General features: G+C 50.3%; 1 protein-coding gene across 1 annotated transcript in view; it reads left to right on the top strand.

Annotated features, from left to right (window-relative positions):
• The window catches only part of LOC127586984 (fermitin family homolog 3-like), a 45,918-nt gene that overhangs the window by 3,863 nt on the left and 16,788 nt on the right, over positions 1-25,267 (top strand). Inside the window, exons 2-4 of the mRNA XM_052045050.1 lie at positions 8,592-8,769; positions 19,722-19,955; positions 23,993-24,130. Of these exons, the coding sequence (XP_051901010.1) occupies positions 8,604-8,769; positions 19,722-19,955; positions 23,993-24,130 (538 nt within the window). The 5' untranslated portion in view covers positions 8,592-8,603. The remainder of the gene's footprint in view (positions 1-8,591; positions 8,770-19,721; positions 19,956-23,992; positions 24,131-25,267) is intronic.

Genomic DNA, 25,267 nt, shown 5'->3' with positions numbered 1-25,267 from the left:
ATTTCTCCTCATTTCAGTCTTTATTCTGAGACTGTGACTCCTGCTTCCAGACTCCTGATAGGAGAAGCACCCTCTCTGTAGCCATCTTGTCAAACCCTCAGACAGTCCTGCTTTAATACTTGATGGGACTTGGGACAATGAGCCCATTTCCGTACTGTGTGCTTCTATGAGAGGTATGTTCACAGATTTAAAGCTGATGATCTTTTTATTGCAATTTAGGAATTGTACCACCCAATTTACACACAAGAAACTCGCACAAAGACCAGATGAACTATTTGTTTTTTGAGGATTAAATATTGGGTGAACATCAAGGAGAACTACCCCCCCTCCCCCACGTATTAAAATTGGTTGTTGTTGTCATGGACATGGACACCTGAGGGATCGGTTTTAACATGGCATCCAGGAGAAGAAAGGGTGCAACATACTTGGTGTAATAAAGGAAGAGGAGGTCAGGGAATGTGGCAAGAGTGGAGGAGGAGAGGAGATGGGAGGGCAGTGGGGGAGGGGGGAGAATGAGCAAGAGTCTCATGGCTATTTCGAAAGCCCATGACTTAGCAAGCAGGGGTGTGCAGGTACTAAATAATAATAGAGGTGCATCTAACTTGATACAAGGGCTCTGTTAGCCCATCTATATTTCCAGAAGTCACTTAAAGCAGACTGTCCAAACTTTCATCAGATGCACTTGAAAGAAGCTGTCAAAAAGGAATTGGTCAACACAAATAATTACAGAAATGACACCATCCAAAAATGTCTCCAGTGGTTCAGAGGCAGGCCAGCTGCTATCTTTGTTCCTCATACACTATGACAGGATATTGTGGCCTGTCAGCCTGACAGATTGACGTCCATACTTGGACCTCTTGCTTCTGTGTAAAGTGTCCCTTGAATTATTTATCTCCCTTCACACTGGTGCTGTTTCCTTTCCTTTCGTCCTGCTGGAGATGCCGAATTTCGCTGTCACACCCTTATGGATGTTCCAGGTTGTGCGTGGCTATCTTGGGGGGCTTCACATCTCTGCCTAACCACCCAAATCCCTGGCTTCCACAGCAGAAACTGCACAGGATGACCACCACCTCTCTGAGTCCACGTCCGAGTCGCACACTTTCCTAGCTCAGAGATATAACAGCCTGTCCTGCCAAACCTTGAGCTTACAGCACTGTGGGAGCACCTTCACCACTGGTTTGGTCTTTGCTGCTTTACCTCTAGAGCATGTGTGCCCTGTACCACAATCTGGCAAGCTAAACTTCAGGACTAGGTTATGAGCATACAAATTTGGAGCAAGAGATCATGGCTGATCTGATTGTAACCTCAACTCTGTGTTCCTGCCCACCACCAGTAATCTTTCCCCCTTCTAGCCACCTTTTTCCATCATTGCCTTAAAATTATTCAAAGGCTCTGCTTCCACTGTCCTTTGAGGAGGAGAGTTGCAAGGACGATCTACCATCTGAGAGAGAAAAATGTCACCTCGTTTGTCTTAAATTGGTTTACTTTTGTAACATGTACTAAGGTACTGTGGAAAAACTTACTTTGCTTTGCATGCCAACTGTACAGATCATCACATCAGTGTATTGAGGTAGTACAAAGGAAAATAATAACAGAATGCAGAATAAAGTGTTACAGTTACAGAGAAAATGTAGTGCAGGCAGACAATAAGGTGCAAGGTTATAATGAGGTAGATTGTGAGGTCAAGAGTCCATCCTTATCATACTAGTCTTATTCAATAATTATATTAAATAGTTATAAGATTATTCAGTAGTCTTATAACAGCGAGATAGAAGCTGTCCTTGAGCCTGGTGATAGTGCTTTCAGGCTTTTGTGACCACTTATTTTTAACATTCCACCTCGTGATCCCACCCAGCCAGCGAGATCAAGGCTGACATGTGGCCTAACTCCAACCTGCCCCCTCTCCCCCCCATGTCCATTTATAACCTCTAAATTCACAAGAAGTCTCTTGACCTCCCGGCTGAAGGTGAACAATTTACTTTGGCATCAGTTGCCATTTGTGGAAGGGGGGGGGGGGGGTTCCAGTATCCCCCCACCTCCACGTCTCTGAAACCAAGCTCCAACTTTTGCTCTGCCTCCTGGGCATGGAATCCCTGACCAGTGGAGTTTCATTTCTTGCACTTTTTAACGATTCTTGGAGTCACTCTATAACCTTCCAAATGCCAGTAAACGACCCAAGTTTCTGAAATCTCTACTTGTAACATTCTTTGGAGTTGAATAAATCTCCCTCCAGGGCCAGTAAAAAGTGCGGTGTCCACTCACAGGTGGGTCGAACTGAGTGCAGCTCCAGTAAGACTTCTACCACCACCACCCCCCCCTCCCACCGTATCTCCCCCATGGATATGGGGTGACACGGTGGCACAGCTAACAGAGCTCCAGGCACCCTGGTTCAATCCTGACCTCGGGTGCCATCCATGTGGAGTTTGCACATTCTCCCTGTGACCGTGTGGGTTTCTGTCAGGTGCTCCAGTTTTCCAAAGGTGTTAATTGGCTACTGTAAGTTATCCATCGGAGTTGGATAAGTGGCAGATGGTTCAACAATGATTTACCAGGCATGTGCGAGGGAATGAAGTCGGGGAACAGGAAGGTCAGGAGAGGGGAATGAGACCAATGCATTTGTTCTGGGAGCTGGTACGGACCAAGTGACCTCCACTTGAACCTCCCTAGCACATAGAGGTGGAAACAGATACAATAGAGGTGTTTAAGGGGCTGTTAGATAGACACATGAATATGCAGAGAATGGAGGGATATGGATCATGTGCAGGCAGAAGAGATTTTGTTCGATTCTGCATCATGTTCAGCACAGACATTGTGGGCCGAAGGGCCTGTTCCTGTGTAGTACTGTTCTGCTCTGCTCATCTCTATGTTGTAATAAGTATAGGCCAGCTCTCCGTAGGAGCTGGAAAACAAGAGGGATACAACTTGCCCTGGCAGTTCGTCTTTGTTCCTCCTTTCCTTTCAGCATTCCCAATTCTATTCCTTTTCCTCTCATTTAATTTCTCTTTTGAAGAATCCAGCAACTTCCAGTGCCCATGAATTCCACCTGCCAACCACATTTTAACTACCTGTGTGCATGGACACCTTCCCCGAGTCTCTCCGAATCACCACTGCTTCTGGCTGATCAACATTTAGAAAGTACTCTGTCCTACCTTTTTAAGGTCCAGCCCAAACTGATCTCTCATAATCACAGAGAGATGCAGCACAGAAACGGATCCTTCCAATCACGAAGTCCACACTGACCATCAACCGCGTGTTTACACTAATCCTACATTAATCCCATTTTGAAAAAAATTCTCCCCATATTCCCATCAATTCCCCCCCCCCCCCGATGTCTACCCCTCACCCACACACTAGGGGCAATGGGATGGGGGAGGAAACCGGAGCACGCAGGGGAAACCGACACAATCACAGGGAGAATGTGCAGGCTCCACACAGACGGCACCAGAGGTCAGGATTGAACCTGGGTCTCCAGCGCTACAAGGCAGAGACCCTGCCCACTGTGTCCCCTTGTATCTCACAAAAGCCTCTGGGGCAAATTCCATCTTTCTCAGTTTTGCTCATTCACTTAATCCATCAATTACCGCTTCATACTTGAATCTTTGCAGATCGTGATGTTAATCACACTCCAAGCTACCATTATGTAAGGAGCCTATTCAACCCATTTTACCCTTTGAAAGATCTGCAAGTGGTCTGAACCATCCTACTTTATTCCCTCCACTTCCTTTATAACTACTTGCCCCAATTGCTAGTCGCAAGATGCGCTTTGAAAGAATATGCCACTCTTCTTGCCTTCGGACCAACGTCCCATTCCCTTTGCAACCATTTCAGCAGGTGTTGCCCAGATCAGTGGTGGGCAATTGCAGTTGCCCAGATTGCTGCCCCTTATCCCTGCTCCTCCAGGGGCCGGCCTGCCTGCCTTGTCCTATGCCACCCCTCCTGCCCCAGACCCCAGCGATGGATCTCCACCCTTCCTCCAGCTCCTCCTCCTCCTCCCGCAGTCACTCACCTCATTCTGAGTCAAGAGGTCGCGACCCTTCAGCTTCCTGTTATTTGAGAGGCCCTGCCTGGCCGGCATGTCTGTGGTTGACACCGTGAGTCTTGTGTCCTTTGGCATGGGAGGGTGCAGCTCTAGAACGAGGCCATTCAGCCAAAGCCCAGCAATCCCAACCATCCCTCGAACACAAGAAAATAGGAGTAGGCCACCTGGCCCTTCAAGCCTGGCCCCACCATTCAAAATTGTCATGGCTGATCTGCCCCAGGCCTCCACTCCTCTTTGCCTGATCCCCAGAAACCCTCGAGCTTTCAGAAAGATTTAGCCTGGCCTCCCCAATTCCGAGGTCGGAGAATTCCACGGATTCTCCACCACTCTACGAGAAGGAATTTCTATGCATCTCAGTTTTAAATGACCGACCCCTTAACTTTTAATTATACCAAAGATACTCCCACCAGTGAAAACATCTCAACATCTACCTTGTCCTGCCCCTTGGGATCTTGTGTTTCAATAAGATCACCCCTCATTCTTCTACATTCCCAACCTCTTTCACCTCTTTCCCCCTCTCCTTACTTCCCTATACCCTAGTAACTTGCTCCTCCTCGCACATGCCCGTCGACTCCCCTTCGGTTCTGTTTGCCGTTAACCTACGTTGAGGGGATGTTTTGCAACAGGTAGTTAACGAACCCGCAAGTCTCTTGAGAAGTAGGAGGAAACCGGAGCATCCGAGGAAAACCCACCCGGTCACGGGGAGAACGTGCAAGCTCCGCACAGCGCCAGAGATCAAACTGGGTCGCTGGAACTGTGAGGCGGCAGCTTCACCAGCTGTTCCACTGCCCTCTCAAAGTCTCAGAAAGTCCAAGCGTCAACACTTATCCCTTGGGTACTCATCTTTTTGTTTAGTAAACTGCTTATTACCACTTTGGTGCTGGGTTTCAATGTTTCCAAATTAGCTTCACAAGCACATTAGTGGATGTGAGAGCCTCGGTATAAATGGAAGGTCTTTCACGTCTTCGAAAACTTGCTCAGCAACTTTTAACCTTATTTTCTTGCTGCTCCCTGCTAGTGACCCACACTCTTCCTCTTTCTGTTGTGCTGGAGGCAACAAATTATGCATGTGGTGGTTTGAAATGAGCAGAGGGAGAAGCGCGGCGGAATGCTGTGGCAGTTAGTGCTGCTGCCTCGCAGCTCCAGAGACCCGGGTTCGATCCCAACCTCCAGCGCTGTCTATATGAGTGTGTGTCTGTGTGGAGTTTGCATGTTCTCCTTGTGACCGTGTGGGTTTTCCCCGGGTGCTCTGATTTCCTCCCACATCCCAAATATGTGTGGGTCGGTGGGGCAGGCACGGTAGTGTAGCGGTTAGCGTAACGCTACTACAGCGCCAGCGACACGGGTTCAATTCCAGCCACTGTCTGTAAGGAGTTTGTATGTTCTTCCCGTGTCTGTGTGGGTTTCCTCCGGGTGCTCCGGTTTCCTCCCACATTCCAAAGACGGGTTAGGAAGTTGTGGGCATGCTATGTTGGCGCCAGAAGTGTGACGACACTTGCGGGCTGCCCCCAGAACACTCAACACAAAAGATGCATTTCACTGTGTGTTTCGATGTAGGTGTGACTAATAAAGAAATCTTAATCAGCTGCTGTAAGTTGCCCCTAGTGTGATGGAGGCACATGTGAGAGAGAATGGGTTACAGGCAAGTAAGTGGGAGAAGGGGACTGATAGGGTTGCTCTGAGGCCAGTCAATGAGTCAAGTAACAGCCTCCTTAGTCATGGGAAAATAAATCAGGATCATAAATTTGCATGCTTACTGGGAATGATATCACTCCAGAATTTTACAGACCAGTGACGTGAACATTGGTAAACATCCCACAATTAGACAGGTGGCATTTTACCAATGCTCAAACCCAGCCAATAACAAGGAAAACAAATGATCATCTCCACTCTTGATGGCTGGAAGCTACAGTTGAGATAAACAGAACCGACTGCCCGTCAGGCACACACCTACGCATCAACGAGCTGAACTCCCGGATCTGGGGCCCCAGGGGCTTTGAGGCGTATGTGGTCCTCCAGAGAGGTCCACGGTGGTGGAAGAAGGAACACTTCACCAGCACTGCACTGGGGGCTCTGGACTCTCACTTGTATCAGATGTTTCACCTGTGATCACAGGGAATTAGAAACGGAAGGTTGTGGTGAACCAAACACTGGCTGTAGGATCTGCATCAGAGTTCAATGAGTGGAAATCCCAACGGCTGGGAATAGAGTCATAGACTGTCAAGAAATAGGCCCAATTTGTCCATGCCGACCAAGAAATCCATCTAAGCTCGTCCCATTTGGCCCATATCCCTCCAAACCTTTCCTATCCGTGCACCTGTCCAAGTGTCTTTTAAATGTTGTTATTGTACCTGCCTCAACCACTTCCTCTGGCAGCTCGTTGCATATGCGCATCACCCTCTGTGTGGAGAAATTGCCCTTTTAAACCATTCCTCTCTCACCTTTACCCATTCCCCTCTCAGCTTAAACCTATATCCTCTAGTTTTTTAACTTTAATTTAATTTTTAATTTTTAATTATATTTACAGCGTGGTAACAGGCCCTTCCGGCCCAACCCACGCAGACACGGGAGAACATACAAACTCCTTATAGACAACGACGGGAATCGAACCCCGATCACTGGCACTGTAATAGCATCGCGCTAACCGCTACACTACCGTGCCGCCCTTTCCCTGGGAAAAAGTCTGTGTGCATTCACCCTCTGGCCCAAGATTTTTTTGTGTGTGTATGGACGTAAGGAGTGCATAGCAATGGGCTCAACCCAAGACCCTCCTCCCTTCATAAGGTCTGAAGTGGGGATGTCCTCCCATTGTACAGTTTTCAATTCCATTCACAACTCAACAGATAAAGCAGTCCATCCTTGCCTACATAAATTGGTAAATTGGGTTATTATTGTCACACGTACTGAGGTTTGTTTTGCCTGCCATCCATACAGATCATTTTATCACATCAGTGCATTGAGGTAGTACAGGGGAAAATGATAACAGAATGCAGATTAAGGTGTTCCAGTTACAGAGAAAGTGCAGTGCAGGCAGACAATAAGGTGTAATGTCACAACGAGGTAGATTGTGAGGTCAAGAGTCCATTTTGTTGTCCTAGGGGACTGTTCAATAGTCTTATAACAGCGGGATAGAAGCTGTCCTTGAGCCTGGTGGTACTTGCTCTCAGGCTTTTGTATCTTCTGCCCGACGGGAGCAGGGAGAAGAGAGAATGACCTGGGTGGGGTCTTTGATTATGTTGGCTGCTTTACCGAGGCAGCGAGAAAGACCCAGACTGCATTCAGGCATGAGCTGATAATTGACAGGTAACATTTGTACCACAGAAGTGTCAGGCAATGACCATCTCTAATAAGAGGGTATCTAACTACCTACCCTTCACATTCAGTGGAATTATTGTTGTCGAGTCCTCAACCATCAACACCCTGGGGGTAACTATTGACCATGAATTTAACTGGACCAGCCACATACTTACCATGACTACAAGGGTAGGTCATATGTTGTGATGAGTGACTCACTTCCTGACACACCACAGTCAGGAGTGATGGAATTCTCTCCCTTTGTCTCCGTGCACATTTGCAACAACTCTCAAGAAGCTCGATTGGCACCCTAAACGCCCCTTCCATCCACTGCTGATGCACAGTGGGTGCAGTTAAATTTCGGCTCCTCCATCAGCACCTCTCAAACCCACTGAGGGCGGCAGGCACAGGGAAACACCACCACTTGCAGGTTCCTGTTCGAGTCCCCCAACATCCTGACTTGGAATTATATCGCCGCGCCTTCATCATCACTGAGTCTAAATCCTGGAACTTCCCTCAACAGTAGTTGTGGGAGCACCTTCACCAGAAAGACTGCAGTGGTTCAAGAAGGTGCCTCACCTTCTCCAAGGGCAACTAGAGGTGGGCAATAAATGCTCCGGTCACTTCCATATCCTAAAAAGTAAGATAAAAGCAAGAAAGACTCTGTTTTATTCACACAAACCCTGGATTGTACAAAAGCGCATTGCAGTGATGTGAAGATGGATGAGCTGGTGACATGAGTGGATTGGTAAAAGGACGGTGCTGATACTGGAAACACCTGCAGATGTGAAGAGAGGGGATGGGACTAATCAGAGCTAGCCTGAACTCAATGGGCCAAATGGCCTCTTCTTGTGAACAATTCCACATATCTTTTAAATCCTTTATGTCATCAAGGTGACGAAATTAAGGAATAGGTGGTCATGAGGGAGGTAGGCATGTAATGGTCTCCTTGGCAGAGTCCCTGTGTACTGTTCGTCACCTGTCTATTTCCTCCTCCCCCTTTCTCCCCTCTCTTGCTCGTTCTTTTCCCTTTTCCATAAACAATCCCAAAGATGCTGGGAATCTGAAGTGGAAACAGGAATTGCTGGGAACGCTCAGTAGGTCAGGCAGCATCTGCAGAGGGAGGACCAGAGCCGGTCTGACGTCCAAGCCGTGAATCGGGACTCCGCTTCCCTCCTGACCAGCCGAGCGCTCCCCGGCCTTGTCTTTGTCGATCTCTGCAGGCTTTGTATCTCATTGGCTGCTCTCCCAACGACAGGTATGTTGGAAGATGGCACTGGGTGGCATCAAGACTGCCAGCGGAGACTACATCGACGCATCGTGGGAGCTGAAGATCGCGGTCGAGGAACTGGGTCCTGATGCAGACCCCATTACCCTGCGAGTCACGGGCGATATCCATGTTGGTGGTGTCATTCTGCAATTGGTGGAAAAAATTGGTAAGTTCTACTGACACTCAACATGAAAGTGGAGGTGTCCTTAATTTTTTGGGGGGCAAAATGTCTTGTGCAGAAACCCGCCATTTCAGCCCACCTAGACTCTGCAGGTATTTATAGTTCACAAGTCTTTTCCCCCCCATTCTATCTCATATCAGCCTTTCCAAATCTCTACCTATCCATTTAGAAGCATCCAACAGCTTCCCCTGGTAGCTCTGCATTTGAGCTCTTTCTTTTGATTCTACTCACCCTCTTTATTACCATCTTGTTTTTGAGACCCTAGTTTTGGGTTCACCCACAACTAGAAATGTTTCTCACCAACAACACCACCCCCCTCCCCCAAACACCTGCCCTGATCAGTCCATTGACTGATTTGCCTCATTCCCGACAGCTGAGCTCTGTCAGGAGTGGGGAGGGAGTGGTGTTGCAGTTTACCCCAGTGGTTCCTGCAGTGTGGAGACTTGAACTGTCCACGAAGCCAGGGTCCAAAACACTTTTTTTAAACACTGGAAATAATTCTCAGTGCTTTGTTAGCAGTTTGACCACAGTCCCAATCTGCAAAGATGCTTTTAATACTTTGCTCACCTCCCAGATCCATTTACCTTTCACATTTCCTAAGGTGGAGCTGACGTTATTAATGCTCCCACCCAATTGCATCAGCTGTTGAAGTTCATTTGCCAACATTCAGCCTGGTCTGGAAGTTGTATCAGGTTGCTGCTAGTGTTTTCTTGTGACCGAGAAGGAGGCCATTTGGCCCATCCAGTCTATTCCAACTCTCTAAGCAATCCCATTCCCCTGCTTATTACACTCTCTCTCTCTCTCTCTCTCTCTCTCTCTCTCTCTCTCTCACTCTCTCTCTCTCTCACATCCCATCAATTCCCCACCAATTCTTCTGCCAGTTGCCTACATCGGTTGTAGTTTACAGCAGCTAATTAACCTACTCACTCGTCTTTGGGATGTGGGAGGAAACCGGAGCTGGCAGGAAACCACACAGTCACAGGAAGAACGTGCAAACTACACATGTACAATGCTGAAGGTCAGGATCGAACTGGGGTCTTTGGAGCTGTGAGGAAGCAGCACTACCTTCTGTACCATTCTGTCTTCCTAGATTGGCTCAAAGCCTGAGCCTGCCACTGTCCCTGAGCTCCAGACCCTTAAGTCCAGAATGAGGGATGAGGCATGTACTCTTTGCAAACCATGAAGGGATCAGATTGTCATGGTTTCGATCAGTGGGAACCTGGCCTGTAATTCAACATCCTTTGATGTAAATGAGGCAGATTCACTTTGTGCGAGATTCCCTGGAGTTGTCTCCCGGGGAAAGGTTGGACAAGCTTGGCTTGTATCTGCTGGAGTTATCAGAAGGGTGAGACTGCACCTATGAGATTGAGGTGGACGTGGGGAGGATAATTCCTCTTGCGGGAGAATCTGAACCGGGGTCGCTGGTTAGGAATAAGGTTGCCCATTTTGGAATAGAGATAAGATAAAGTTTTATCTCTTGGAGGGTGGTCAGTCTTCCTCAAAGAGGCTGGAAGCAGAGTCCTTGAATATTTTTAAGACTGAAGTTGATGAGCAAGGGAGTGGAAGGTCATCAGGGGTCAGCGGGAATGCAGAGTGAAGGTTACACAGATCGGTCATGATCTGGGTGAATGGGCGGCAGGTTCGTGGGGCCGAGTGGCCTCCTTCCACTCCTAATCCTCTTGGTATAACACAGCCAGGTGAACTGTGAAGGTTAGGACTTTATTCCTAACCTAGGACAATTGAACAGGTTAGGACTTTATTCCTTGGAGCGTAGAAGAACAAGGGGAGATTTGATAGAGGTTTACAAAATTATGAGGGGTATAGACAGAGTAAATGCAAGTAGGCTCTTTCCACCTAGATTAGGAGAGATAAGTACGAGAGGACATGGCTTTAGGGTGAAAGGGGAAAAGTTTAGGTGGAACTTCTTCACTCAGAGGGTGGTGGGAGTGTGGAACAGGCTGTCATCTGATGTGGTAAATGTGGGCTCACTCTTAAGTTTTAAGAATAAATTGGATAGGTACATGGACGGGAGAGGTCTGGAGGGTTATGGACTGGGTGCAGGTCAATGGGACTAGAGGACTAAAGTTTTGGCACAGACTAGAAGGGCCGAACGACCTGTTTTCTGTGCTGTCGTGTTCTATGGTCTCTGGTTTGAAGGAGCACTGTGCTGAGGTCCGAATTGCAGCTGGACTGAGAGCTGCCTTGTCAGTGCTGGAGAGGTGAGGATGGAGTCTATGCCAGAGACCTCTCTGTGAGGCACCACAGGAGCTGCAGCGGGAAGGGGCCCCTCCAGTGCCACCAGCTTCTGACCACCTTCCTGCTACAGGCAACCAGTGAGGCCAGTCTATGGCCTTGGCCTGGTTCACTTGGGTCAATCGTCAGCTGGTGGTGGCTCAGGGATGTCCTGGGTTTGCGAAAGGAGCATTGTGATTGATAGCTTATTTTAACTATTCCCACCGTGGGAGCCAAAGGGCAGGCAAGTTGAGAGCTATTCCCGATGGATGGAATGGTTTAATCCTGTCCTCCTCTTCACTGTGGGGAGTGCTGGACATGGAGATGGCAGCCAGGAGTGGAAACATTGACTGTTGGAAGCACAAGTGCAATGAAGTCATTGGCATGGAGATGGAAGTCTATTTACGTAATGTGTAATGAGAGGGTTTAGTCTTGTTTTATGCCATTGCCTCTGACTGTCTCTGGTTGTTAGAGGCCCCAAAAACAAAACATTGCTGTGCAGAGTTACTTTTCTTTCCCTCTGGTGTCAAAGCGGAAGGAAGTGGTTAGATGTGGCCCTGGGTGCTCGAGTGAGTAAGATGTAGATTGGGGCAGGAAGTTGCAGTGCACTGCTGACAATCACAGGAGACCAACGACCAAATGCTCCAGTCTGTGCAGAAACTGAGAGGGCGGAGGAGGCTGGCGTGTAATTCCTGCTGGGAGCCATCTTCTCTTGTGCTCTTCACCTCGGCCATTTTGCCTCGCGGCTGAAAAGGGGACAGGGAGGCCATCAAATAATGGGGGGTGGTTAATGTGGTTTTAATGGTTGGGATCCCGATCTGCAGGCTGGTTAACAGTGGCAGTCCTGAATTGAGTGCTAATGTAGATGGTTTGACTCTAATCTTGTTGAAGCAACAGATGGAGATCACGTGGCCCCTCGGGCATATCCCACCCCTAAGTAAGACCATGGCTGATCTGATTGGAACATCAACTTGGCATTCCTGCCTCCCCGAATCCTTTCACCCCCTTCCTTGCTCCCCACTCGTGTGCCATGAGTGACACTTGCCCTTCATCACCCCGAATGTTGCTGCAGCCACCGGCTCCTGCAGTTGCTGAGTGTTTTGTGAGTAGAATTGAACGTTGTGCAATCACCAGCGTACATCCCCACGTCTCACCCTGGGAAGGAAGGAAGGTCATTGATGAATCAGCTGAAGGTGGTCAGGCCCAGGACACAGGCTGGGATGATTGACCTCAACGGCCACCAGCATCTTCCTCTGTGTGAGACGTGAGCTCAGAGTTTTCCCCTTGCTTCCCCCACGCACAGAGTCCCTCCTGAGTGGAGGACAGGGATGTTCTTGGAGCCATCTCCTCCCTTTACCTGTTTAATTGTGCTCCACCTTTCCGGAGTAGACGAGACAGGAGCTTCGATCCGATCTGTTGGCCGTGGGAGCACTCGGCTGCAGGTTTTGCTGTTGAGCACATGGAGTCCGGAGTTGGAGCTTCGCCATTTCTCGGAGTGCCTGGTGATGCTCCTGACATACCTGACCCCCACCCACACCCCAGCCCCAGCGAACCAGGGTTGGTCCCCTGGCATTAGCAGTAATGGCAGAGCGAGGGATACGCCGGGGCCATGAGGTTACAGATTGTAGTGGTGAGCTGATGGTCCACAGCACCTCGCTGACCCTCGGGTTGAACTTCCAGATCCGTCCTGAATCCCACATCAACCATGGAGGCAGAGACGGAACTGTTGCCTCTGCACGACCACTGATACAGTCCGTCACAGGACCATCGCAGATGCGGTTTGAGTGGATGAGTTTACCAGCCACCTGCCACAGACCCAGACTGCCACGCCTGCCATTCAGAGCTCAGGCAGTGGGGGCGCTATCGAGCCATTCTTGATGCTGGGTGCAGCACACTGGAGGGAGAATCAGTGGGACGACAATGTGTAGGGCATTTTCAGGCACGCAGTAAGTTAAAGACGAGCGATCCAACAAAGTGACTCACAGGACGCCTTCATTATTAACCTTCGGCATTGAGATCCACTCCCACCTAATGTGGCCTTGATGGACTGTGGGGAAGATCCTCCTTTGAACGGTGGACAGGTTGACTGATCAGAGCTGGGCCTAGCCTGGTTCACCTGGCGCACTGTGCCCAGAGAGGGGACGGGAATCTGACGCTGGGCTTCTCCTGCGTTTATTGGTCTTGAGTGATTGCAATGGTCACGTCTGTCACTGTGCTTGTATCAACTGACTGAATGTACTCCAGGCATGGAGAACACGGCGTGTATCACAGAACCTTCAACCTCATCAAACATTCCAAGCACAAGTTGTACTCCAAGTCATAAATATTAGGGCAGGGGAACAAAAACTCAGTCAAGGAGTTTGGTCTTTAGGAGCATCTTAAAGGAACAGAGAGTGGCAGAGGTGTTTACAGAGGGTATTCTGAAGTTCGGGGCCCAGCTAAAGGAACAGTGCAGCAATGGGAGGAGAAATGCATGAATTGGAGATTTGGGGCAGCACAGTGGTGCAGCTGCTGGAGCTGCTGCCTCCCAGTGACCCGGGTTCGATCCCAGCCTCCGGCGCTGCCTGTGTGTGGAGTTTGCACGTTCTCCCACGTGGGTCTCCTCCCACATCCCAATGACGTGCGGGGTCAGTGGGTTAATTGGCCGCTGTAAGTTGCTCTCGGTGTGTAGACGAGTGTTAGAGTCTGGGGGAACGTTGATGGGAATATGTGAAGAATTAAAACAAGAAAAATCGGATTATTGTAATTGGTTTGTTGATGGCGCAGATTCGTTGGGCTGAAAGGCCTGTTTCCATGCCGTACCTCTCTCTGATTCCATCTCAGAGTTTTCAGGGTAGTGGAGGATACAGAGACAAAGTGAAAGTCTTGGAGGAATTTTATGGACTTTCCTGGTCTGTGTAGTCGTGTAACAGCAGGGGAGACCGTTGGCACTTGCAATGCATTGGTTTTGCAAAATACTGATTCCTAAGAGAAGAATGAAGTCACTTAACAGATACTAAAGTCTTAAAAATGAGGACGTCACTTAGTGTTGAGGGGGGGTGGGGGTTAGACCCACAGGAGAAATTCCCAGTGTGCGGTGAGTGAGGAAGAGAACATGAAGCGACCACAGACTCTCAGGAACCGAGAAGGAGCTCTGAGTACTCTTGGATCTTTGCCAGAACACACCCTGATGATTGTTGGTAAACGCACATTTCTGCCCTGCAGCTGCACTTTGCTGTTCAGTTAGTTTCAGCTGCCGCCTTTGCAAGCGACATGTGCAGGCGTCTGTGCCGAGACAAACTTCCTGGGGCTGCCCCTCTGTCAGAGACGAGAGTGGGCAACGACTTGAAATGTGCCCACTTCCCGAAGGACTGACGGTTGAAACACCAGGGAATGGTATTTTGAATGGTTCAGTTGGTCCGCTGACTGTGTCACCACACTCATTTACACTTGTCAGGCACGTCTCTGCAATTCTTTTGTATTCTCATTAATTCCCCTCCAAGGTTACCCACTACCTACACACTAGGGGCAATTCACAGCGACCAATCAACCTACCAATCCATGTACCTTTGGGATGTGGAAGGAAACTGGGGCACACCTGGGGGAGACCCGCAGGGAGAATATGCAGCACAGAACCAGGCCCTTCGGCCCCACAGGTCCATGCTGACCAAGATGTCCATCCAAGCTAGTCCCATTGGCCCATAACCTGGTAGGTTAATTGATCACTGTAAGTTCCCAAACTTCACACAGACACAGAAGCACCCGAGGTCAGGATCAAACCAGGATTGCTAGAGCTGTGAGGCAGCTGCTCTACTAGCTGCGCCACTGAGCCGCCGTCCTGTCTGCTTTGCTGTGCAGCCTGCAGCATCACCCCTGCAGGACTCTGCTTCACTCGGTGGGAGGGATGGAGTGAGTGTGGAAGGCGGGACCCTTCAGACTCTGGGCTAGCCTGCAGATGACTTTTGGGCGCGGTACAAGCATCAGGTACAACTGAAAAGGGGCCCATGAACCTCTGAGCTCGTCCCCTTTTATTTCAACACCCAAAAGCACAGACCTCGCATGCCGGTCGGAAGGGCTGTGCCGTATGGTTGCACAGCGGGTAGAGCCGCTGCCTCCCAGCTCCATCGACATCGGTTTGATCCTGACCTCCTGCACTGTCTGTGTGGAGTTTGCACGTTCTCCCCGTGACCGCGTGGGTTTCCCCCGGGTGTTCCTGTTTCTCCCCTGCTTCCCCCCCCCCACATCCCAATGATGTGCGAGTTGATGGAGTCGTACAGCACACAAACAGGCCCTTCGGCCCTACTGGTCCCTGCTGACCAAGATGCCCATCCAAGCTAGTCCCATTGGTAGGTTAATTGATCACTGTAAATTGCCCCCAGTGTGGGTGGCTGGCAGTAGATTCAGGGGAATTGATGGGAGTGTGAGACAGAAGGTTTGCGGGGACAAGTGAGGGAAGAGATTACTCCGAGACCCGGCATAGTCTCAATGGGCCAAATAGATCCCAAAAAGTATCAGAAACCCTCCAGGGTCAACCCATCCTTCATCTCCATATTAGGAAAGAATGTGCAAGCAAGTCAGAACACTCCTTGTGATAATAAATTGCATCATTCTGGCAACTTCAACACAGCAAGGTGTCTTGGTGTTTCACAGGAGAGTGGATCGGGCAGAGTTGACATGGTAGATTGTCAGGATGGAGACTGAAAACCCCCGAGGAGGTTGTAGGAAGCCTCTCAAAGGAAGAGGGGTGGAGAGGTTTAGAGAGGGAATCCCAGAGCTTGGGGCCCGGGCAGCTGAAGGCACGGTCACCAATGGCGGCGTGATGGGAATGGGGAGAGGAGAGGCCAGAATTGCAGGAGCTCGGAGACAAGAGCGGGGGAGAAGGTTTTGGCCCCTGAGGAATTGTGAACGTCCTCCTATGTAGCAGGCAGGTGGGTTCCAGGGCACCTGTTCCCTTTGCCGACCTGCAGGCCTCTTCTCATCATCTTCATGTGAAGGTGTGAATTAGAAGCAGGATTAGGCCATTCAGCCCTCAAGCCTGCTCCACCATGCATCGAGATCATGGCTGATCTGCCTCAATTTCCTACCCTAAACTTGCATTACTTGATCTGTTTTGAATGAAGTCAATGACTGGCCCTCTACAGCCCTACTTGGAAGAGAATTCCAAAGATCCATCACCCTCGGTGAAGATGTTTCTCCTCCTCTGTGGCCTGAACAGATGACCCTTTATTCTGAGACAGTGACACTTGGTTCCGGCCTCCTCACCCCGGGGGGTGGGGGGGGGGATCGAAATGTAAGATAAGATATCTTTATTAGTACATCGGAACACAGTGAAATGCATCTTTTGCGTAGTGTTCTGGGGGCAGCCCGCAAGTGTCGCCACTCTTCCGGCACCAACGTAGCGTGCCCACAACTTCCTAACCCATACTTCTTTGGAATGTGGGAGGAAACCAGAGCACCCGGAGGAAACCCACGCAGACGCAGGAAGAACATACAAACTCCTTACAGCAGCCAGAATTGAACCCGGGTCGCTGGCGCTGTAAAGCATTACGCTAGCCGCTACACTACCTTGTATGTCTGGCCTGTCAAAGATTTTATAAAATGGTACAGAGACTGGCCCTTTGGTACTCTGCACCTACCATTCACCAACACACCGCAGGCAATGTACAGCGGCCGATTAGCCTACTGACCAGGACCTTTTGGGTTGTGGGAGGAAACGAGAGCATCCGGTGAAACCCACTCACTGGGCTGCCCAATGAACTCGTTCTTCGAAAATCTGGAAAATACCGTCCCAGCCCACTCGATCTCTTGGCAAACTTTCCCTCCCTGCAACCAGCCTGGTGAATCACCCACTGCACTCCTTCCATGGCAAGTCCTGTATACCCGTCAACAGCAGCTCGTGGACTGGGAAGTCTTCAAGAAAAGACAATTGTGTTCTTCAGCCACATTATATTTTTAATTTCCGTCTCACCTTTACAAAGAGATGAAGGCTTACTCACGAGCCATAGACTTGTACAGCAAGGAAACAGGCCCTTCGGCCCAACTCGTCCATGCTGACCAAGGTGCTAGTCCAAGCTGCCTGCATTTGTTCCATATCCTTCTTAACCTTTCCTATCCATGTACCTGTCCAAATCTGTCTCAAACGTAATCGTATCCACCTCTACCACTTCCAGCTTGCTCCATGTACCCAGCACCCTCTCTGTGAAAAAAGTTGCCCCTTGGGTCCCCTTTAAATCTTTCCCCTATCACCTTAAACATATTCCCTCTGGTAGACTCCCCTAACCTAGGGAAAAAAAGGACTGTGACCATCCACCTTATCTGTGCCCCTCATGATTTTATAAACTATAAGGTCACCCCTCAGCCTCCTTCACTCCAGGGGAAAAAAGCCTCGGCCTATCCAGCCTGTCCTTGTAACTCGAGCCCTCCAGTCCCAGAAACGTCCTCGTGAATCTTTCCTGCGCCCTTTCCAGCTTAATGACATCCTTCCGAGAGGAGTGTCCACAACTGAACGCTGCTGGCTGGCGCAGGATTGCGCGCTGAGGGATGCACCAAAGCTCAGTGCAACCACTGCGGAGACTGTGTGGGAAAAGGCCGTAGTTTGAGGTGTCCACCCCACTGGCCACTCGGGGGGAGGGGGCGGTTGCGGGTAGAACCCTCGGAACAACCTCCCAAACTCATCGCTGATGGAATGAAAAAAAATTACGATTTTATAAACTGCGCTTAGTATGTCTTCAGGAAATAAATGCCCATAGAGGCATTTCACCTGGCGGCAGATGTTATTCGGTTGTTGGGGCTTGGGGTGCAACACACTTCTCCTCTGGATACTGATCAAAGGCTGGGCCGTCCTCAATAACCTGGGTCAGAGGCTGGGGCTCCTGTGGTGAGTGACTTGCCTCCTGACACCCCAACGCCTTTTCCCCCATCTACACAGCACAGGTCAGGAGTGTGACGGGACACTCCCCACTTGCCTGGGAGAGTGCGGCTCCGACACCTCTTGAGAAGCTCGACACCATCCAGGAAAAAGCAGCCCGCTTAATCGGCACCTCACCCACTCCCCCCTAAACACTCTCTCCCTCCACCACCGGTGCACGGTGGCTGCAGTGTGCACTGTCTACACAACGCCCCACGGCTACTCACCCGGGCTACTCCAACAGCACCTCCCAAACCCACCACCTCTCCTCCAAAGGAGGACAAGGGCAGCGGGTGCAGGAGAACACCACCACCTGCAGGTTCCCCTCCACTGTCCCGACTTGGAAACATATCACTGACCCTTCACCGTCACTGGGTCTGAACCCTGGAACTCCCTCCCCAACAGCACCGTGGGAGCCCCTCTCCCAGAAAGACTGCAGTACTTCAAGAAGGTGGCTCACCTTCACCTTCTCACGGGGCAACTAGGGATGGGCAATAAATGCTGGTCTTGTCAGTATGGCCAGGATCCCAAACATGATTACATTTTTTAGGAAATCCAGAGGTGCTGCAGTGCATCAGACCCTGGCTTCGTGCACAGTTTGAGTCTCTGCACTGCTGGAACCACTAGGGTAAACTGTGCACAAGACTGCATTGCCACTCCCTGCCCACTCCAGATCGAGTTCAGTTGTCAGGAAGGAGGCAAAATAATCAACAGACTGGACAGGGTGGGTGTTGGGGTGGGCTCAGTAATAATGACCACATGGGTTTCCACCCATGTGCTAATTGGAATTGGTTTATTACTGTCACATGTACCGAGATACAATGGAAAAAATTTTGTTTGCATGCATCCAGACAGATTCTCTATACAAGAACATTGAGTTAGTACACAAGGAAAACAATAACAGAATGAAGAATAAAGTGTTACAGTTATAGAGAGAGTGCAGTGCAGGCAGACAATAAGGTGCAAGGGCCAAGACCAGGTAGTTTAAGAGATCAAGTTCGTTTTTATTGTTTAAGAGGTCTATTCAAGAGATGATACAGCAGGCTAGAAGCTGTCCTTGAGCCTGGTGGTACGTGTTTTCAAGCTTTTACATCTTCTGCCCAAAGAAAGGGAGAAGAAAGAATGAATGAGGTGGGAGGGGTCCTTAATTATGTCGGCTGCTTTCCCGAGGCAGTGAGAAGTGTAGACAGAGTCAATGGTTTGTGTGATGGACTGCACTGTGTTCACAACTCTGTAATTTCTTGCGGTCCCGGGGAGAGTGAGCTGTGCTGCATCTAGATAGGATGCTTTCTGTGGTGCATCTGTAAAAATTGGTGAAGGTCTTTGGGAACGTGCTGAATTTATTTAGCCTTCTGAGGAAATAGAGGCGCTGATGTGCTTTCTCGACCATGGTGTCTACCTGGCTGGACCAGGACAAGATGTTGGTGATGTCCCGAAGACGTACAGGTTGGAAGGTTAATTGGTTGCTGTAGATTGTCCCAAGTGTGTGAGTGAAGGGTAGAATCTGAAGGGGTATGTAGGGAGAATAAAATGGGATCAATGTAAATGGTGCCTCTGCCCGTCTGGTTGAAGGGCCTGGTGCTTTGCTCCGTGACTCCTGAGGTGTGGTGGGAGCAGGAACCAGTGGAGGGGTAAACAGGAGACCAGACAGGAGAAGTCCTCAGCACAGATGGGGGCAAGTATCCTTCTGTCTACAAGATGATTGACCCACCCCCCCACAACCCATTGAGCTGCTGGGTCCTGAGTGCTCTGTTCTGTTGGGAGGCCTGTAGGATTGTGTGGGCTCAGTCACTCACCTTGCCCTCTTCATTTCTGTCAGATATCAAGAAGAATTGGTCAGACCATGCCCTGTGGTGGGAGCAGAAGAACAACTGGGTCCTCAAGACCAACTGGACCCTGGACAAGTGTGGGATCCAGGCCGACGCCAAGCTCCACTTCACCACCCAATCCAAGTCCATCCGGCTGCAGCTCCCCAACATGAAGACGGTGAGGCTCAAGGCAAGTTTCTCCAGCCCCCTGTTCCGGTCTGTGGTCGGCATCTGTGAAATACTCGGTGAGTCTTCTCGCCCCCGTCGCGCCCTCTGCCCCCCCTCGCCCCCATCGCGCCCTCTGCCCCCCTCGCCCTCGTCGCGCCCTCTGCCCCCCTCGCCCCCGTCACGCCCTCTGCCCGCCCTCGCCCCTGTTGCACCCTCCCTCCCCCTTGGTCACGCCCTCCCCATCTCCCAAAGATGTGCTGGTCAGTGGGTTAACTGGCTGCTCTAAATGCCCCCTGGTGTGTGGGTGAGGGACAAAGTCTGGGGGGAGTCAACTGGAATGTGGGAAGAACAAAAATTGGAGTAGTGTTGATGGTCAGCAGGGACTCGATGGGCTGAAGAGCCTTTTGCTGTGCTGTCTAACTCTACCACTCTGAGGCTGTGGTTCCAATCCCATGCCAGAGGCTGTGATTCCTCGCTCCGCTGGGCGTCCAGAGAGTAGGAGCACAGATCCCAGCAGGAAGATCCCACAACTGCTGTGGAGGAGCAGAGCTCGTTCTGGGGCTGAGATACGGCTCTCGCCTGACGCTGGTTACTGACTGTGGGCTCTTGCTGTGCAAAATTTGGCTGCTACTTTTCCCACCGATCTACATGTCTGAAAATCTCGCTCCTTTGGCTATAAAGCACGTTGAAAAGGTGGTAAAAGGCTCTTTGTTGAACTTTTTTTCCCCTTGGCCAATTCCCTCTTCCCCTCCCACCCCCTCTCCCCTTCCCTCCCTGTTGCCTCCTTCATATCTGTTCCCTGTTTCCTCACTTCTAGAATCACAGAATGCTTGCAGGACACAAGGAGGCCATTCAGCCCATTGATTCCGTACCAGTACACTCCAGCAATCCAGCTAGTCCTTCTCCCCCACCCTCTCCCCACAAATTCCTTTCTTTCCAATACTGACCCAGCTCCCTATGGAATGCTGCCATTGGGTCTGCCTCCACTCCTGCCCCAGCTATACATTCCCAATCCCAACGACTCACTGCGGGAAAGGAAATGTTCCCGTGTCAATTGAATTCTGGCCCCTGGTCCTTGATCTAACCACCAATGACACCAGTTTCTGCTGCTGGACTCTGGACCCTTCCTGGGTCTGAATCCCTCAGCAACCTCATCTCCCAAAGAGAAACTGATCTTGTCCAGTCCATCCACAGAGCTGAAGTCCCTCATCCCTTGAATTATTTCAGTCAGTTCCTTCTGACTCTCTCCAAGGCCATCATGTCCATCCTGCAGTGCGCTGCCCAGAACTGGACGCATTGCCCCAGTTGTGGGCAGACCCGGGTTTCACCATCTCCACCTTCCTTTGCGTGTCCCTGTCCCGCTCCCCCCCCCCCTGCACACCCCTTCACCCACCTGGGGTTTTTGGGCATGGGACCTCTCGAGGTGCCTGATGGGGCGAGCATCCAATGACTGTTCTCCTGGTGACTCCGCTGAGCGGAGTGGATGGAGAACCATCCCAATAGGATCAATACTGTACAGGGCCATGTCTGTCTTCAACAGGATGCTGAAGACAAACAAATTAGGACCATAAATGGGCCACTCAGCCTCTTGGACCTGCTCCCCCCTTCGATAAGATCAAAAGGGACCCTCCTCTCCCCAGTGACCTTTCCCCCCCCCCCCCCACTTGCTTATTAGGGATCTGTCTACCTCTGCCTTAAAGATATGCAAAGACATTTGACTGGATGACCCCCAAAAAACTCGTCCCCATGGCCACGCAGGCCTTGCCCTATCACAAATATCCCCTTTGTCCAATCCATCTCTGTGGAGGGCATTCACTGCGGTCTTGAAGTCGTTGTGTCGAAAGGAAAATGAACCAGCAGCGGATGGGTGAAATACTGTTTCAGATGGGGACACGAGATGCTGGAATCTGGAGCAACGCACAATGAGCTGGAGGAATTCAGCTGGTTGGGCCCTTTCCGGTTTTTTTTTGAAGGGCTCAGCCCAGGTGGAGGATACCAACCTGAAATGTCGACTATGCATTTCCCTCCACTGATGCTGTCCAACCCACTGAGACCCTCCAGTGTCTTGTGTGCTGCTCCTGTTTTAGGTATTGGTTGTGGGGTAACTATTGAGCCTCAGTAGTGATACTGAACTAATCAGGGCTCCCTGTGCACTCGCCACAGGCACTGGGTTGTCTGGGCTGGAGTCTGGGCGGCCGGTAGTACCCCCTATCCTTGGAGCACCGTTGGCACCTGCTGAGCTGTGACCAACACCGCTAACGATGACTGAACTTGTGCTTGGTGGATCTCAGCCCTCCAGCTCCTGTCTAACTGGTTCAACCTGTTCACCCAGCAAAGGCAGGCAAGATGGAACAATCCCCAGTGATTCTGAGCATTGGCCAGACTCTGAGATCTGTGCAGTGGGGAGTGCTCTGCCTAGCTGGAGACATGCGCCTGTTTAATAACAGGTGAGCCAAATGTGTTCTCTCCACCTCCAACCTGGGAGGGAATGGTGCAGGTACAACAAGCAAGTAGGAGGGTAACTGGTACATTGTTCTTCACCGGCAGTTCAGGCAACAGAAGTCTTGCTGCCACCACACAGAGTCTGGCGAGACCACAGCTGGAGTTTCCATAAGCAAAAGGAGCAGAATTAGGCCATTCAGCCCATCAAGTCTGCTCCACCATTCAATCATGGCTGATTTAGTTTTTCCAACCCCATTCTCCTGCCTTCTCCCCATAACCCTTACCCCCCTTACCAATCAAGAACCTATCAATCTCTGCCTTAAATACACCCAGTGACTTGGCCTCTGTGGCAACAAATTCCACTGTTTCACTACCCTCTAGCTGAAGAAATTCCTCCTCATCTCAGTTTTAAAGGGACGTCCCTTCATTCTGAGGCTTCATCCTGGACCCTTCCTATTGATGGAAACGTCCTCTCCATGTCCGCTCTATCCAGGCTTTTCAGTATCCGGCAGGTTTCAATGAGATCCCCCCCCCCCCCCCCATCCTTCTGAACTCCACCAAGTACAGGCCCAGAACCATCAAACGCTCCTCATACTTTAAGCCTTTCACTCCCGGGATCATTCTTGTGAATCTCCTCTGGACCCTCTCCAGGGCCAGCACATCCTTCTCTAGATACGGGGCCCAAAATTGCTCACAATATTTCCCTTCCAGCTTTACTTTCTGTCAGTCAGTGCAGTGCAGATTCCTGGGATGAGAGGCTTGTCCTGGAAGATCAGTTTTGGGAATTAGGGGTGGTATCACAGAACGGCCTCTGATTTGCTCACCTGTACCCGCAGCGTACTGTAGACACTGAAAATCCAAAATAAAAATGGAGAACGCTGGAAATCCTCAGCGGGTCAGGCAGCATCTGTGGGGAGCTGATTGTTTAGGTGGACGGAACTGGGAGAAGTCGGCAAGTTTTATGCTGCAGAGGAGTGGGAGGGGACAGAGAGCACAGACATTCTCGCTGTACCTGTGTTGGAAGCTGAGAGGACATGGTTCGCCCACCTGTTGTGTGGAATGTGTGTAGTCTATAAGGACAAGCCGATCAGGGGATTGTCCCATTTTGCCTGCCCACTGCCTTGCCTGGACAAAACCAAACTGGTTACACTGGAGCTGGAAAGCCAAGATGCCAAGAGGTATTGGAAGCATCAGTAGCTGACGTGAGTGTCCAAGGGATGGACACTGCTCTTTCCTCTATCTGCAACTATGGAGGACCCCAGTCATGTTGGACAAAGAGGAGGAGGAGCTTCAGAATTTCGCAGCACCCCCCCCCCCCCCCAAAAGAGCTCTGGGACTCTAAACCAACAAGGCTGAAACCACTGAGGATCAGAGGTAAGTAGGTGGGACAGGAGAGGGTCTGAAACGCTATTGAAGGCGGGTGAGTCAGAACCAGGTTTATTATCACTGATGTATGAAGTGAAATTTGTTGTCTTGTGGCAACAGTACAGCGCAAAGGCATAAAAATATAAAAATTACAGAAGTAACTAGTGCAAAAACAAAAGGGATAATGAGGTGGTGTTCATGGACTGTTCAGAAATAGGGATGAGCCTTCTGCCCCTCGTGACATGGTGCAGCCGAGGTTGCCTTGTGTAGCCCCTCGTTCAGTCCCTTCTCCTGTGTTCCTTGCCAGACATCCGGCACCCAGAGGAACTGTCCCTCCTCAGGCCAGTGGACGACCCCAACCAGAAGAAGAAGAAGAAAGATCAGGACAACGAGCAGGAGGAGGTGGTGGACCTGGAGAAATTCATAACGCCTCAAGCCTCAAAGAGTAAGGAAACCAGAGTTTTCTTGCTTTAAGATGGATTGAAAGTGATCAGTTTGTTTCTCCCCCCACCAATCCCATCCCATCCCATCCCATCCCATCCCATCCCAAGTATCGGGAATGATTGAAACTGATCCAGAAAGAGTTTGGAAGTTGGGTTCATTCTCCTTGGAGTAGAGGAGGTTAAGGAGAGAAATAGCCTGGAAACAAAGGCGGCCCGAGGCAACATTTTTACACAGTGAGTGATGGGGAGCTGGAATGCAAGGCCAGGGGAATAGAGGGCCAGTCGGCGACACAGTGACCAAGATTCGATCCTGACCTCCGGCGCTGTCTCTGTGTGTGTGGAGTTTGCACGTTCTCCCTGTGACCACGTGGGTTTCCCCTGGGTGCTTTGGTTTCCTCCCACATTCCAAAGACGTGTTGATTGTCCGCTGTAGATGACCCCTGGCAGGTGGTGGGATAATTGGGAGATTGGGCATGTGAGAGAGGGAATAAGTTACAAGGAAATGGGTACAAGGAATAAGATGGGCCAAATAGCTCTTTCAATGTCACAACAAGTACGATACATAGCAGAAGCAGATTCAGTGACGGCATTCCAAAGGGAGCTGGGTAAGTATCTGAAAGGAAGAAATTTTGGGGGGGAAGAGGGAAATGGGGAATGGGTTCCTCTTGTATAGAGCTAGTACAGACTGTATGGGCCTATGGTCCTCCTATCTTGCAGTTATCTTTGTGACTGCAGACCCAACAATGTTCTTTACCCTTAACTTTTAGGGGGCAGTTAGAGATGGATCCTAGAAAAGTCATTGAAAAAGATATTTAAGATATTTTTCCGGAATTGGATTTTACTTTCCGACGTGTCGTCGCTGCCCAGCAGGTGGCAGTACCGAGCTCATGGACTCAGCATTGCCATCTGCAGGCACCGGCAGGTACTCCAGTCACACCGAGAGACCTTCCAAACAGGGTGGCTGGGTGTTCACAAACTTCTCAATTCACCTCAGATTTCCCCCCTCCATCTAAAAGTGCTGAGTGATCATGGACCTGGGCACAGCTCACCAAAGGATGTGTGAACGTGCAAGACTATTTGACTGTGGAGGGCATCACAGGGAGGGAAAGGGAGGGGTGGGCAGAGTGTCTGTACCTGAC

This window comes from Pristis pectinata, chromosome 38 (genome assembly GCF_009764475.1).
Source record: "Pristis pectinata isolate sPriPec2 chromosome 38, sPriPec2.1.pri, whole genome shotgun sequence".
NCBI lineage: Eukaryota > Metazoa > Chordata > Chondrichthyes > Rhinopristiformes > Pristidae > Pristis > Pristis pectinata.
This window is presented reverse-complemented; position numbering and strand designations above follow the sequence as displayed.